The sequence below is a fragment of the Chenopodium quinoa genome, unplaced genomic scaffold, assembly GCF_001683475.1.
Source record: "Chenopodium quinoa cultivar QQ74 unplaced genomic scaffold, ASM168347v1, whole genome shotgun sequence".
NCBI lineage: Eukaryota > Viridiplantae > Streptophyta > Magnoliopsida > Caryophyllales > Amaranthaceae > Chenopodium > Chenopodium quinoa.
The window spans coordinates 743,310-760,503 of NW_018743814.1; the positions used below are offsets into that span (position 1 = coordinate 743,310).

General features: G+C 36.9%; 1 protein-coding gene across 1 annotated transcript; it reads left to right on the top strand.

Moving 5' to 3' along the window:
• The first annotated feature begins 12,149 nt into the window (after positions 1-12,149).
• Positions 12,150-16,833, top strand: LOC110685481 (WD repeat-containing protein VIP3-like). The gene is made up of 2 exons (XM_021862008.1): positions 12,150-12,688; positions 16,002-16,833. The coding sequence occupies exons 1-2, from the start codon at positions 12,347-12,349 to the stop codon at positions 16,626-16,628; spliced, it is 969 nt and encodes a 322-aa protein (XP_021717700.1). The 5' UTR covers positions 12,150-12,346; the 3' UTR covers positions 16,629-16,833.
• The last annotated feature ends 361 nt before the right edge of the window (positions 16,834-17,194 follow it).

The following is a 17,194-nucleotide window of genomic DNA, read 5'->3' on the forward strand; positions in this document are numbered from 1 at the left end:
AACTACAGTCCCGTTATGAGAGAAAAGTCGAGGGGAGTGATAGTCATCTCACCCCAAGGAAAGTGAAAGGTGTTGGTGGTGTCCCAAAAGAACTCCACCAAAGCTCGAACTAGAGAACGACTCGACACGAAAGAGTACATAGCCCGAGTAGCTCAAAGTAGAGGAGTCAGACCACAAGACTCCCACAGCTCGTTGTAGACACCCAAATGTGTCTCCCCAAAACCAAACCCAGTGATGAATACCTTTAATGTCATTTGATTATCGAATAAAGCGAAAGTGTGATAAGTCTAGTGATGAGGATGTTTTTATTAAAATATCTCTTCTTTCTGTTTTTGAAAATATTTCTTTTCTTACCTTATTTATGAAAAACGTGCATTCCAATTTAGTTTGGTCCATGATAAGGGTCCAATAATGGTGTAGTTGGATGGGGTTTGAAAAGACCTTTCCAACGATATATTCTAAGCCCGATTCCGATGAATAATGAGGAAGTTATGGCCAAAATACTAAACTGGGCCCAAACCGGATTTTACCTACGACCCAATGATCATATGGAGGGTCCAAAGGTTTAATCCTATTCCTAAACTAATTATGATTAATTAGAAGCTTCCATAAATTTCTAAAAGATCTTAATCATCCCTTTTGAAAAGATAAGATTAAAGAATTTGAGTTAAATAAAAACTTTCCTTTTTTAAAACTTTTCTTTTTCTTAAATCCTAATTCTATTCGAATTTAAAGATGTTCAAAGACAGTCAGATTTTATTTTCGTGCCTCATAATCTTTATCCAAATTTTATATGTTTGGATAGATCTTGAAATTATCTTTCCAATGATATATTATAATATTAAATCCGAGCTATAACGAAAAAGATATGAATTAGATATGAAACCCTATCCAAAACTGACACCGTCCCACTATTTCGGCCATATCTTTTCATATATATAAGATTTTAATCTGATTCTAATTGGATTGGAAAGTAGACTTCAAGAAATTTCCAACTACATATCATATGCCTTATTTGGACTTTTAGATCAAAAGATATGATAAAAACAAAATCCGCAAAAACTAAATCCGCAAAAACTGCTGTCCATCGAGTTTTATTTCGATTCGAATTCGGAGGTAGTATTTCTTATTCTTCGACCCTCTTTTTCTTCTCTATAAATAGAGGTCATATCTCCCCTTTTTCAATTTCTAGCCTAGTTTTTACAAACACAATTCCTCATACATTAGCACTAGACATACCTAGCATTGTTCAAAGTTTCCTTCGCCCTAGATGTGAAAGGTTTAATTTCTGAGGGTTTGGTCCCAATTCTCTATTTCAATTATTTAATTTAACTGTTTTTTACATTTTCCTTGAAGTTACTAACGCGTGTATTTTGTTATTAGAAAGAGATACGAGGCATCCAAGTAAGTGCTTTAATTGTTTGCATTGATATTATGATATAGAAATCATGTCTAGGTTGTTATTATGATTCCTAGTATCATGTTTAGGGTGACAAGAATAAGTTCCTAGTATCATGTTTAGGGTAAAGAATATAATGTCAATTATGATTCCTGCGATGCTTCCTATTTTCTTCCTAATATTTTTGTTAGTATCATGTTAGGGCTATATATTTGATCTTTGATGTTTAGTGACATGCTAGGGTTTGTTATTAATCTTGTTAGTATCATGCCTAGGATCTTGCTATTATTATGCTTTAACATGATTATTGATTATAATAATTATTATGATTATTATTATTATGTTGCTTGATGTTTATTTATTGTTATTGCTTGATCACGCCTTTTATGCATGTTTAAAGGGAATTGGTACTTGTAATCACGCTTAATAAAATAATTAATAATCTTGTTTAGGGTTAATATGATTATAATTCAAGTGATCGCCAATAATAGTTTTATTTGTGCATTAATATTCAATCAACATAGATAAACAGGTTTAGGGTTAATCCTATTGATTGCATGTTAGTCATAAAGCGCACATGAATACGATCTGAATAAAGTAGAGGCCTATTATTAGGGCAGGTTCAATCTCTTTTAGGTTGGATTTGTACCTTCATCCCCGAACTACTAGTCAGGGTTCCAGACCTATTGGAGTTAACGATCTCCTGGATCGTTAAGGGGTGTAACCTTCACCCTGTGAACGGTTTACAAGTTCCTAAAACTTGTGGTCGACTCTTTTGCTCTATCTTCTTTCCCTTTGGACGCCACCATGCTTAAGTGTATGATCACAGTGGGGTTCAAGCTAGGGATAATGCTTGAAATATTCCCTACACTCGTGCAAGTCATTATTATCGCGAAAGTGAAGATCGTACATCGAACCAATGGCCCCGTGTCCTGAGCCGAGGCAACAAACACAATCACCGGTCATCCCAAGCCACGCCCGCTCTGAGATGTGAAACTCGGGCGCGAAGTAAAGAGTGCGCTCATCCCACTCATGGAACTCCCCTAGACTGGTGGAAGATCCCTCGTTAACGGGCTCGTCCTCCCAATGAGCCTCGCAAAAACGAGAGCTAGAGCCACGACGTCGAGACATGCTAAATTATGCAAAACACTAAATTAAGGGTTCTATGGTATCTAAGGTTCGCCTAGCCGCATGAACTATGATTGAACATAAAAAAAAATAGAGTATGTGGTACTAAACAGAGCATGATTTGATTTGAGTAGAAATAGAATTTTCAAGTAATCAAACAATTTCTTACAATACAATGACAAATATTGTGAAAAATTGAGCATGAATAGCTAGCAAGAACATCATGAATAAGCCACATTGTTCTCACGAACTCAAAGGGCTCAACAATGGAAAAACGTTCGTTTCTTCACCAAATCGAGTCAAACAAGTAAAAACACTCCCAAGACAATATACAAGCATAAACAAACACTTTCATGGCATAAGATTCAATAAAAAAGGTGAATTAAGCAACAAAAGTTTCGAATTTTTCATAAATTCGTGAACAAAAGCATGCTAAATTCAGTAAAACCGAGGTGAGTTTGAGGAAAACTTACATAGATCAGGAAACTAGAGATCAAAAGCGTCGATTTGAAAAAAACTTGAGCGAATTCGGTTGAGAAACGAGTGAGAAAGAGTGATTCGAACTTGAGAGTGAAACCGAGCAAATGAAAGAAGCCATGGCGAAATGTAGAAGAAAGGGGGTTGTACTTCGAAAACCCAACTCCAGCGACAAACAACAGAAATCACACGATGTATGATTTCTATCGCATCGCGACAGCTCTTGCGCGCGGCGACAGCGTGTAGCAGTGCGCGTTGGCTCAGCGACAAAGCCTATGGCCTCCATAATCATTTATGCGGACCTAATGTAGTGGTATTGGGTTCTTTGGTATGCCAGTTAGCCTATATAAGCAAGTTAACATGATTAGTAGTCGGCTCGATTAAAATTGCATTAAGTGATTAACCTAGCAACGATCGTCTCACTTAGCTTAAAGCGGATAAGCATTGGCTTATCGCAAGCACCAAGGTAATGGTTCACAAGCAAGCATAAGCGCCAAGGCACTGGCCCATTTACAAAATGCGCCGAGGCATTGGCACAGCAAGAAACTACAGCAAAGCATCAACGCAACGAGCGTTCAAGCAAAGCATCAGCGGATGGAGGATCACAAGGCAACGAGATCTTCCACGACTTTCACTAGGATGAGAAGGTTGTCAATTAAGTAATCGAGTTAAGGCATAGACGAGAATTTGAAGACATCTACAAGCACCAGTGTTCGACAATGTTCCCTAGGGTGAGGAAGATTGTCATACCCAGATTAAAGACAACTACAAGCAGTGGTCTTCGATGATATCCTCTGGGATGAGAAAATTGTCAAAATTGAAGATGGCTACAAGCAATCACCTTTGAAGGTGTTCCCTAGGATGTGGAAGATTGTCACGTCAAAGCTGAAGATGGATACAAGCAGTCACCTTCAACGATGATCTCTAGGATGTGGAGAGTTGTCACAAACAATTGAGGATGGCTACAAGCAACGGTCTTCGACGATGGCGTTCACGGGAACTGTGGAGGTTGTCACAACAAAAATTAGCAACAAAATTAGTTACTCTAGAGACGTGTGCTCGACGGTGCAAGATACGCGTTTCTTAACTCTTTTATCTATTTAACTAACGCTAGTTTGCAGGTATTGGCGTTACAAGAATGATTTAGGATTGCAGAACGTTCTGAATCATTCTCCATCCCTATCGCTACTTTGACTTTTGTTTTCGAAACATGTGTTTCTCTAAACTCAATCAAAGTGGGGGCTTCTGTAGACACCCAAATATGTCTCCCCAAAAGCCAAACCCAGTGATGAATACTTTTCACGTCGCTTGAGTATCGAATGAAGTGAAAGTGTGAAAAGTCTTGTGATGCGGTTGTTTTAATAAAAATCTTTCTTTCTGTTTTCGAAAATCTTCTCTATTTTATGAAAATAGCTAGTCCAATTTATATCGGTCCATGATAAGGGTCCAATAATAGTGTAGTTGGGTCAAGCTCGCAAAGAGTTTTCCAATGATATATTATAAGCCCAATTCTAATGAATAATGAGGAAGTTATGACCAAAATTCTAAATTGGGTCTGAAATGGTTTTATGGCCCAATTATCTAGTGGAGGGCCCATTAATTATTATTCCTAAATTATTAGGATTGATTCTAATTTTCTAGAATAGTCTAGAAGGTTATTTTGAGTTCTAATAGAGTTAGGATTGATAATCATCTTTTTAGCAAAATAGTGAATTTGATTTGAAATAAAACATGTGTTTTTATTTTGACAAACTCTGATTTAAAATTGATAAAAACTGAGTTTAATTGCTTAATTTTATTAAGAAGAGGATTTCGTACAAAAGCGCGTTTTATCTTTTAATTAGCGCCATACGACAAAGCTGTCGCCATGCGAATTCTTGTCGTTTTGCGCTGGGCTCTGTCGCTGGCGACAGGGGTTAGTTTTATTCCTATTCAAAATCTGATTCTTTTTTATCGTTTTCGGACTATTTTCTTTATAAACAGGGTTGTATTTCCCCGTTTTTATTCACTCAGAATCATCAATATTCACCAATCTTTAACTCTCCCAAGCTAGAAACTTATTCTTCTCTCTTTTTCTAAACCTTTCCCTTTTACAAAATTTTGCATTCACAAGCTTTAGACAAATCTAGCCAGGCTCAAAGTTGCCTTTGCCCTAGACGTGAAAGGTTGATAATTTCTAAGGGTTTGGTCCCAAATCTCTATTTCAATTATTTAATTTAATTGCTTGATTTGATATTTTCAATGAAGTTGCTAATCATGTTTGCATCATGCCTAGGATCTTGCTAAAATTATTATGCTTTATTGAGATTATTATGATGATGATTATTATGTTACTTGATATATCATTGTTATTGCTTGATCACGCCTTTTATGTAGGATTAAAGCGAATTTGTACTTGTAATCACACTTAATAAGATTATTAATAATCTTGTTTAGGCTAATATGATTATAATTCAAGTGATCGCCAATAATAGTTTTGTTTGTGCATTAATATTCCACCAACATAGATAAACAGGTTTAGGGTTAACCTATTGATTGCATGTTAGTCAGAAAGTGCACATGAATATGATAAAATAAAGTAGAGGCCTATTTTTAGGGTAGGTTCAATCTCTTTTAGGTTGGATTTTTACCTTTATCCCCGAATATCCATCATGGTTCCAGACCACTATGGAGTTAGCGATCTCATAGATCGTGAAGAAGTGTAACCTTCACCCTGTGAACGGTTTACAAGTTCCTAAAACTTGTTGGCGACTCTTTTACTCTAGCTTCCTTCCCTTTGGAGGCCACCATGCTTAAGTGTATGATCACAATGGGGCTCAAGTGTGGGATGTTTGAAATATTCCCTACACCTCCAAACCTGACCAAGCCTCTTTGACCACCGCTACACATGATGGGTCAAGCAGCCATGTTGTTTCCAATTTTAAGGTCCTCCTTCTCTTTCTATGCTTCTTCTTAGGCCATGTCAATTTCATGAGAATTAGGGTATGGTCCGATTTATAGCGCACCAGATTTTTCACCAAAGCCTCCGGGAACAAATTAGTCCGAGCTTCATTCCCACAATAGATATCGAATTGTTCTCTAATAATAGTTTCAGCAGTCAGACCTTTTTCCCAGGTATACCATTGTCTTGCATATCCGAGGTCCCGAAGATTACAATCTGCTAAAGTCTAATGAAAATCTGCTATTACCCTTCGCTCATTTTCCACCCCTCCTTCATTCTCATCATAACACAAAATTTCATTATAGTCTCCTCCAATAAGCATAGGACTATCATAACACTCACAAAGATTCCTAATAAGACTCCATGTTTTACATTTATTGCCCGTCTCCGGCCATCCATACAAACTAACAAACCTCCATGAAGCATTATCTTTTATAACAATGTCACCACAAATATAGTTTTGAGAGAGAGAAACTAGAGAGAAAGTAACATTATTGCTCTTCCAAAAAAGATAAAGACCACTAGACAAACCAACACTACTTTCACCAATAGCACAGTCTAAACCCAAATTATTTTTTAAATTTTCCGAGTCACATTTTTTTAATTTTAGTTTCAGAAAGAAAAAGAATATCAGGAGCAAAAGTCGAGTACCACCTTCGTAGTGCTTTAACTACCGAGGGGTTGCCAACGCCTCGGCAGTTCCAACACAAGAGATTCATTATTCTTCGCGGGTTTGGCTTTGATCAATACCCGTTACTTGAAGTTTAGAGTACTCCACACTCGGCTTTAGCCTCTTTTCTACCACACCTAGAAACAGCTCACTCCCTAGTCCCGCAACATTAGAACCTCTCTTTAGCTCGCCCACATCTGGATAAGGTCAATTTTTTGGATTCCTAGTGCGGGCCTTTCGCTTACACTTATTCCCTTACTTCTGGCACTTGCTTGCCTACACCATCAGCTCTCTCGTAATAACACACCCTAGACAATGAGCCTGCCTCAATAGCTACCTCATCATCAATGATCATTTGGTTGTCACCATGTTTTGAGTTCAAGTCAACCAAAATATTAACCTCCCTTCTGTTCTCCACACAAGAATTAGGAATAAGGCTCTATTCAATGTTAGGGGCCACATTTTCAATTAACTTCTCCTCTTTAGCAGTGGTAGGAATTCGAGGCTGAGCAATATCTACCTCTTTCATAACAAAAAGTTGTTTTTTGGAGGCTTATTAGGTCACCTCCTCTTTTTCCTTTGCGTGCCCCTTTCTAGGTGAGGCTCGTAAAAACAAACCCCACCTCAATCTGTTTGATTTTTCTTCGTTAGATAATTTTGAACAATCCTTTTCACAGTGTCCAATTATACCACAAGCAAAACAAAAATATGGCAATCGTTAATTCTTAAACTCCACCTTTACTTCCTTCCCTTGTTTATCTTTAATCCGTTGATGTCCTCTGAGAGGTTTATGAACATCAATCATCATTCGAACTCGTCAAAAACGATCCAGCCCGAAAAAATTGTCTTCGATTTCCAGAAATTCCCCCAATCCCGCTGTTGGGGCTTTGATAACTTCGTTCGATCTACAATTATAAGGCAAATTGTAGACTCTAATCCAGAAAGGCAAGTGCGTTAAGGGAATAATTTCGGGTTGTTCATCCCCTGTAATTTCCTTCAAAATCAGAAGGTGGTTCTCCCAACACCATGGTCGTCCATTCAAAGCTTTCTCCTTATCCCTCCAATGGAAGAGTTGAAAGGCATAGAGATTTGGTCCAATTGAGCGAATAATCAAATTGTGAGTCGACGCCTGTAGACACCTACTTTTGGCCTCTTGTCCCGAAAGGAAGTGCGATAATGTTACAAAAATCCGTTGTTCATGCTAGATCAGAGTTGAAGTGTTTATGGACTATGAAAAGAATTATGAAGTAAGTGTAAACCCATATTTAAGACCAATTTATCTTAGAGCCTTGTCCGATTACTGATTAGGCCTAAAACGTGTTCATACATGTTTCAACTTGATTAATAACGGACCCAAATGCGTCAAATGCAATGATTGGATCCAACGGAACCTACATTGTTGAAAACCGAGCCAAAAAGATAAACCAACCATCCAATTCCCGTGCAAGGCCTATACAGATGGGTATCCCTTTCAAAGAGCTTTCCAACGGCATATTATAAGCCCAATTCCGAGCCAAAACGAAGAATTTATGATCAAAACACTAAACTAGGCCCTAAAACCGACACCCTTTCACTCCAACGACCATAACTTTTGATCCATAACATATTTTAACCTAATTCTAAAGGCATTGGAAAGTAGACATTCAGATATTTCCAATGAAATCTCACACGCCTTAATCCAAATCCGCAATCAAAAGTTATGGAAGTTTTAAAAACGCGCTTTCGTATAAGGCAAACCGCAAACCAACGCAACTCAATCAGTTGCGCGTGCTTGGCGCGCACGACTCATTGAAATGCGTGCAGCACCCAGCACGACTCAGAGAGTTGCGCGCGCCACCTGACGGCGCGTCTCTAAAACCCTAAACCTAGATCCCTACGCCTATAAATAGGGGTCTTCGTTCAGCATTACGAGGACCGAATATTCAAAATTAAAAACCCTATTATTCTCAAAACCCTAATCTCTCAACTTCTCTTACTATCATACTACCTTTTCTTCTCTCTTCCCAAATAATTTCCAACCCTAATTGAATCCATTGAAGTCCTTGGAGGTACGAAGAAGAAAGAAAGTCCATAAACACATTAAACGGAGATTTAAGATAAAAGAATAATGGTTAGTTTCCTGAGCACTTAGATAAATCACTTTTCCTTTATTGTTTAAATAACTTTAATTGAATAAATAGTGTTGTTTGATCACTTTAAACAAACTTTTAATTAATTATTTCACATAGTACTCTTTCGTTAATCAAGTCTAGAATTTGAATAATTAATTGTTGTTTTATCCCTTAAGACAAGGCGAATATTGTTTATTTGTTGTTCTTTCACGAATATTGATTGAATAAGAATAACGACTTTTGCAATGTAATTCCTACATGATTAATGCGTGTAAATAAAATCAACTAACTTAGTCTTTAGGTATCACGTTGCATATATTGTTTGGTGATGAAATTGTGAAAAAGGAAGAGCTAGTAGAGGCCGCACTAAGGCTAGAATAGCGATTCCCCTCTAAAGGGAACGTTATTTTAGTACCCTCGCTCCCGAATTCATTTCTGGTTTATGTAGATCAATTTGGGCATGGGTAAACTTACGATTCGTGCTAATTATCCCATGAACTCCACATGGGAGAAAGACATGAATGAGGTTTATGAGTTTTGCTAAAACTCATTGGCGATTCTCTACTTGTTTCTTATAAAAAAGGGTGATGACAAAATCAATTCTAATTCAAGGTCCCCTAAACAGTCAGGAATTCAAATCCTAATACACCTTAACAAGTGTAAAGTCCTAGGCTTTTAAATGGCCATGGGCATCTAAGGAAGGACCCCCTTACAGTGGGATCTCCCTCCTTACAACGCCCACACCTTTTGCATAGTTCGTTTGAATGCATCAGCATTGTAATTTCTTTCAGTACATAGCTTTCCAACTAGGAGTAATTCCAGGTTTTCCTTTGGTTTTGTCGAATCTGTGCCCCGTAAATCCACGATCCCCGCATCAAGATTGGAACACTTGGAGATAAGGTCGTCGGCCATGGGACCGGAGATTCCTGTTCGAGGCGGAGGTCGACTATCTTTCGAGGAGGAAACCCTATCTTGCGAGGGAGAGCATTTCAAGATCGGTCTTTATTTATTTAACTTGTGTAGTTGTACTTATTTTACTTACTAACTTATAGGTTAGTAATTTATAATTATATGTAAATATGATTTTTGAACAAATATATAATTGTAATATTATGAGTAAAATAATAAATCTAATATATAATTGTAGAGTCATTTTTGCAACACTTAACCACATCACTCCAAAACCCCAAACAATTTGGTGTAATTTTTTTTTTTTTTACTTTTTTTTTGGAAAATAACTACCTATCTTTTCATTTTCTTTTTCTTTTTCTTTTTGGTTTCCAATAACTTCCACTTCTCTAAATTTTAGATTAAAAAAATAAATAAATAAATCACTTTCACTTTTACTATTTTACAATACAATATATATCTCCATATATAATTACACATTTTTAACAACATTCAACTACAAGCATATTTATTATGTTTTTTCATCTTATAAAAAAGTTAATATATAAACTACCCACTTTACTTTTTAATTTTTGAGGGAACTAGCCACTTTACTTAATATTACAAATATACACACTAATATTTTATAACACAATATTGGAAGAAATTTATATTATAATTGTACGTTTCATTTTTTAATTTTGTATTATCCCAACTCTTGAAAACTTCAATCTTAAATTTATAGGCATTTTATTTATTTTGTAAAATAATATAGCCGCCCCCCCTAAGTTCTCTAACTTTTAGCTGGCCACTTTATGAAATTACTCGATTAGTGTTAATAATGGTTACTCCGTTACGGATATAGAGCTTACTTAGTTAATAATATAGGGGTTATGCTGTTTTTAGGGTTACGCAAAAAGTATAATAAGGGTTTACCATTTCAATATAATACCGGTTACTCCATTTTTCTACTAATAACCATACGGTGTTGCTACGCACAGAAAACTAACACGCTAGCATAAGTTCCACAATTTTCCTTTTAAAAAAACTTCCTACATTGTATTTATTTTAATACGGAGTATCTTACTATGTGATATATTATACTACCTTCGGTCCACATTAGTTGCAACTTTGGGGGTGATTGCGGAGGTCGAGACAAAAGATCATAAGCATGATTATTGAAAGATAAGGGTATATGCTTAAGTTTTAATATAACCTTAAAAAAAAAAACAATTCAACTCAATTTATATTAATTACCCACCACCACCGGACTGTACAGAAACCACCCACTGGCCACCACCACCACCACCACCTACCACTGAACCCAGCAAACCCAGCACCAACGACCCCCGAACCCACCAACCACCAACCCCGACGAGCCTAGGAACCACCTACCACGAACCCCCACGAACCCATCAACCACCAAACCCATCAACCACCGAACCCATCAACCACCAAACTCAGCACCGATGAATCACACCAAACCCACCGATTTGAAACCCCAACCCACCGAATCCACCAGCCACGACCACCAAACTACCGACCCCCAGAAACCCAACGACGCCCGAACCACCAACACCGAAACACCAACCCCGAAATAACCAACATCGAAACCACCACAGCCGAACCCACCAACCCCCGAAACAACCAACACAGGAACCCGCCGACGTGCCGCAATAAACACCCACCTACCACCAAACCCACGAACCCAAAGATCCACAACCCCACAAACCCACAGATCTAGAAAAATAATAGGAATGATTGAAGGAGGAGAGAGAAAAAAATGGGGATGAGGAAGAAGATGTAGAAATTTGATGAATAATGGTGATGAGGAGGAAGATGAAGGAGGATGAAGGTGGCTGCAATTGGTTTCGGTGGCTAAGGGGTTGATTTTGGTGAAAATAGATAACTTAATTAATGTTAGGGTTTAAGCTAATTAGATAAAATCAGTTTTGTAATTAGGGTGTTTTAAAAAAAAGTAAGGGTAAAATTGTAATTTTACCATTAAAAATTTACTACAAAAGGAAAGAAATGGGAAAGTTGCAACTAATGTGGAATAGCCCAAAATGGAAAAAGTTGCAACTAATGTGGACCGGAGGTAGTATATATATCCCGTGCATTTTGCACTGGTACACTCTAGTTCTTATACATTTGGCCTTGTTTGGCAAATGGCTGTTGGCGGTTGGTTGTTGGCTGGTTCATTTGGCTTGTTTGACTAGCTGGAATGTTTGACTATTTATAATGGCTTTTGAAATTGGCTGTTTAAGCTGGCTGTTTATAAAAGTGTTTGGTAAATTAATTATTGGTTGCTAGCTATTTATTAGATAATTTGTGGGCCAACAAGCCAAAAGCCAACAAAAAAACTACTCAAATCAGCTTTTTCATTTTGGCTTAAAAGCCAGCTTTTTCACTGACTAAAAAACCAATTACCAAACACATTTTTTTGCTGTTTGACCACCTAAAAAAGCCAAAAGCCAAAAGCTAACCAAAAAGCCATTAAAAAGTCAATTACCAAACATGGCCAATAGCCTGGTCTAAGCTTGTTTTTCAAGGACTCAAGGTTAAGTAAACCGGCCTTCATTTCCATTCGACTGTCAACCAAATCATAAAATCCTACTGCAGTTCGAAATTTACATTACACCAACCTCTTCCAAAAAAAACAAGAAAACCAAAAACCCAAGCCTACAAAATTACATCAACAATTGAACCAAAACCCCATAATTGTTGTTGCAATGAAATTAGCCGGCTTAAAATCCTTAGAATCAGCACACGACGATTCAATATGGGCGACAACATGGGTTCCGGCGACCGAAACCCGTCCTTCGCTCCTCCTAACAGGCTCCCTTGACGAAACTGTTCGCCTTTGGAAGGCCGACGATGATGTTGTGTTAGACCACACTAATACCGGCCACAGCCTTGGCGTTGTCTCTGTTGCTGCTCATCCTTCTGGGGTTATCGCCGCTTCGGCTTCCCTCGATAGCTTTGTTAGGGTTTTTGATGTTGATTCCAATTCTACTATTGCCACCCTTGAGGCTCCACCTTCTGAATCTTGGCAAATGCAGTTCCACCCTAAGGTATAACACTCTAACTTTTTTTTAATTTTAGTACCCAGATGAGTAATTTGGCTTAATTTGTTTTTGTTTTTTTGTTTTTTTTTGTTTTTTTTTGTTTTTTTTTTTTTTTTTTTTTTTTTTTTTTTTTTTTTGTGATGAATGTTTTTGAGTGTAGAGTGCATTGATTTGAGATATTTAAGTTAAATTGCGGATGTCAACTAGTTTAGTTGGTTAACGTATTAGGATATGGTAATACTGGGTACTGAATTAGTCATCGGTTTACTGACTACCCCAATTCCAAATAAATATGAGCTAATTTTGGAGAATTTTCGAACTCTAATGTTTGACTGTTACAATGTGTAGTCATTGTAGTGAGTGTGTTAACACTCTTAACTTTTTTTTATTTTTTTTATTTTAATATCCAGATGAGTAATTTTACTCAATTTGTGTTTTTGTGATGAATGTTTTTGAGTTTTGAGTGCATTTATTTGAGATATTTAAGTTGATTGCGGATGTCAACTAGTTTAGTTGGTTAAAGCATTAGGATATGGTATCAAGACCCGATATTGAATTAGTGATCAGTTTGCTGATGCAATGTTTGACCGTTATAGTGTGTAGTCATTGTAGTGAGTGTGTATATGAATTGTTTTTCAGATGGTTCTTAGCATTGTTGTCAATTTTTTGCTGGGTATCGTCCGGTTGCCAGATGAGCCGTTTTTTGACCTTTCCTGTTGTTTGAACTAATTCGTAACTTCTCCTTCAAGGATAGAAGCTAGAAGCAAATAGCAGCCATAGGGATAGGTATTCAATTGCTTGCTTTAAAAGGTATGAGATTGCTCGCAGAGGACTAAGGTCGACAGATAGGGATAGGCCAACAAATGCAATGAGAATTGAGAAAGTCTTCTTCTTTTATTGCTCGTTAGCACTTCTCTTTTCTTGCAGATGAATTTCTCGAATACATATTTCTTTTCTGTAAGTGAAAGACTACAAGACCATAGAGTAGGCAGAGAATGGAAAGCAAGCAGGAATCCAGTTTCCTTTTCTTGTTTGGAGAAGTCGAAATAGGGATTGAGTGTAGTATTTTTAGAAAACTTGCTACGTAAATGGATATATGACAGAATAATGTTAAATTTGAAGAAATTTATGTTTTAAATTTGTTTTATGTGTTTTTCTACTCATATTAGGGTTTGTGCTGTGTATTTCATTGCTAGGAGAGTCCATATCTGCATGCAGCATGTTGTGTATGCACGACAAAAATTTTAGTATTCCTTTCGTCAAATTTTAGTAATGTAGGAATTGAATAAGTTTGATTACAAGGCATGCCAAATTCTTACCTTTTTGGATGCTCTGGTTGTGTTTCGTATTAACGAACAACCTTATAATGAAATATGAGTTGGTAGCATCAAAGATCTTATCATCAATCTGCTCTGGTTGTGTTTCGTATTAACGAACAACCTTATAATGAAATATGAGTTGGTAGCATCAAAGATCTTATCATCAATCATATACTTTTACAAGTATCAGAATTCATGTGGACTGTGCAGTAAATGTTTTCTGCAGCATGTAGTAAATTATACGAGGCCAAATAAAGATGTACCCTGATGTCCGCAATGATCATATGATTTTTTTTTTTAAAGAAAATTAATAAGAAGAAAGAAACTGGAATGGAAGTTTTCATTTTTTGGTAATTGGTTAGCTCCTATATATTTCTGCATCAGGTCTGTGGTCACTGGTCTGTCCTTACCAGAAAGGTGCAAGAATGTTTTTTCCCTTTTAAATTCATTGCCAAAGCAGGATTAGATAAGTGCTTGGTAATTGGTTAGCTCCTATATATTTCTGCATCAGGTCTGTGGTCACTGGTCTGTCCTTACCAGAAAGGTGCAAGATGGTTTTTCCCTTTTAAATTCATTGCCAAAGCAGGATTAGACAAGTGCTTGCCCTTCTGGGTGGCTTGTGAGTTGTGAGCTTGTACTAGGGTTATATGTAATTGTGTTATTATGCTCCCATGGTTCTGTATTCTGGAGATGCTACTTTCAATATATTATGATATTTTGTAACAGCATTTTTAACCTATTTTGCATACACATACATGTTATAAGTGAACTTGTTGCACTGTTTTGTGCTTGCAATTGCTTATTTACGTTTACTTGTGGTTACTTTGCTAGAATATCTTATCATTCTGCCATGTTATTATTTTGAGTTGTTTGGTTGTATATCAATCTATGCCATTTCATGTCCAGTACTGTATGTTGTTGGTCTTGGAAAAGATCTTTTTCTGATATTGATATTCATGGAAATTCGGGGGTCCTTGCTGATTCATATGGGATTCCACATGCCTCTGCTCCTGGCTCTCCTGTAGCCTTTTCCTTGGAACCACAGCGCTCATGACTTGATGATTTACTCTAGGATGATACTGAATCTGTTGTAGTTTACCTGCATGTTCCGTTTTCTTCTTGATGACAATTGTAGCCTTATCCCCGTAATAGGGTCAAGACAACTGGAATGACCATCACTCCCTCAACCTTTCCTCATTGCTTTTTTTTTTTTTTAATAAGGAAAACTTTTTTGACTTCTTTTGTTGGAGGGACACAGCCACACACTACTATATAAATTTGCATTTTTATCCATTTTGGGTGCTTCTTGCTCATTTATGATTTTTTGTTGCCCTTACATGAGCTTTTGTTGCTATCTTATCTATGTAAATAGTATCAAATATATGGAACTATTTTATTTTTATATATATATATATATATATATATATATATATATATATATATATATATATATATATATATATATATATGTATATATATATGTATGTGTATATATATGTGTATATATACATATATATATATATATATACATATACATATATATATATATATATATATATATATATATATATATATATATATATATACATATATATATATATATATATATATATATATATATTTCCCATCTTGGATTCCCTTTTAGGTGGTCAGCCAAGTTAAATCACCTAAATGATATAACTTCTGTGATTGAATTCACAGTTTTCCCGGGGGTAGTTATTTAAGTTGGACTCCAGTTGCTTGGGCAATGTCACCATACTGGTTAACCATCTATTTACTGCACATAGTGTGTTAGTCTGGTCTGTCTGATGTGCTGGTTTACTTATATTCTGAATTCAGTATTAATGTCAATCTGAATCACCACTGCATTTTTTACTAACTCTTAATACACGGTAAAATGGTCAACGTGCCTTGTTAAAAGAAACGAGGGTATCAAACAACTTGAGATCTGCTCTCAACTTCTGATGTTTGTATTAATCCTATGCATCTTTTGTCATCAGGGTACCATGCTTGCAGTTGCTGGAGGAAGCAGCACTTCAATCAAGGTTTGGGACACTGCCACATGGCAACTTGCTGCATCACTACAAATCCCCCGTCCTGAAAGTAGCAAACCAAACGATAAAATTGCCACCAAGAAGTTTGTCCTCTCGGTTGCTTGGTCTCCTGACGGGAGACGTTTGGCCTGCGGCTCAATGGATGGAACAATCTCTGTTTTTGACGTTGCACGCGCTAAGTTCTTACACCACCTTGAGGGCCACCTCATGCCTGTTCGATCCCTTATCTACTCTCCCAATGACCCTAGAGTTCTCTTTTCGGGATCTGACGATGCCCATATACACATGTATGATGCCGAAGGAAAGAGCTTAATTGGGTCAATGTCAGGTCACTCAAGCTGGGTTCTGAGTATTGATGCAAGCCCAGATGGTGGTGCCATTGCAAGTGGATCAAGTGATAAAACGGTGAAGCTTTGGGATCTCAGCATGCGGGCAGCTGTTCAGAGCATGACCAACCACTCTGACATGGTATGGGGGGTAGCGTTTCGGCCACCTGGTGGGGCCGGTGTCCGGGCTTGTCGACTGGCCAGTGTGTCAGATGACAAAAGTATTTCACTGTATGATTATTCTTAGTTTTTATTCTTGTAGAATATTGACAATTCAGATTTTTGGTTTAGGATTTTCTGACCTCACAGCCTTCTGACAGTGTTTATCAAATGTATCGATCAACATGTTTATTAGAGCTGTGGATTTGACAATTATTTCTGGGTTTATTGTATTGTATTTTGCTTTGCATATTTAAAGTTGTTGTAATATGGTTCAGTGCGGCCTTGTTTTACAGTTGTGTCCCATTGCAACAATGTCTGATAGGTTGTACTATTCAAATCCTTATATTGGAAATTGTGATGTACTTTGATACGAGTATCAATGGTGATGACTTTGAAGATTTGATCAAAAAGCAACAAAGTTTGTCCCTAAACATTGATGTGTCCATGGCTAGCAACTCACACTACCTTGGACATCAAGACAAGTCCACGACTTGCAAGGTGACTTTTCTTGGTGTTCTTGAACACACTTGAGTGTTCTTTATCTCTTCTTGAAGATCTTAGAAGACTCTTGAGGATTTTTGAAGATTCTTGGAAGATTCTTGTAGATTCTTTAATTTGCTTTAAGGATAATTCTTGGTTTAAGCATTAAGT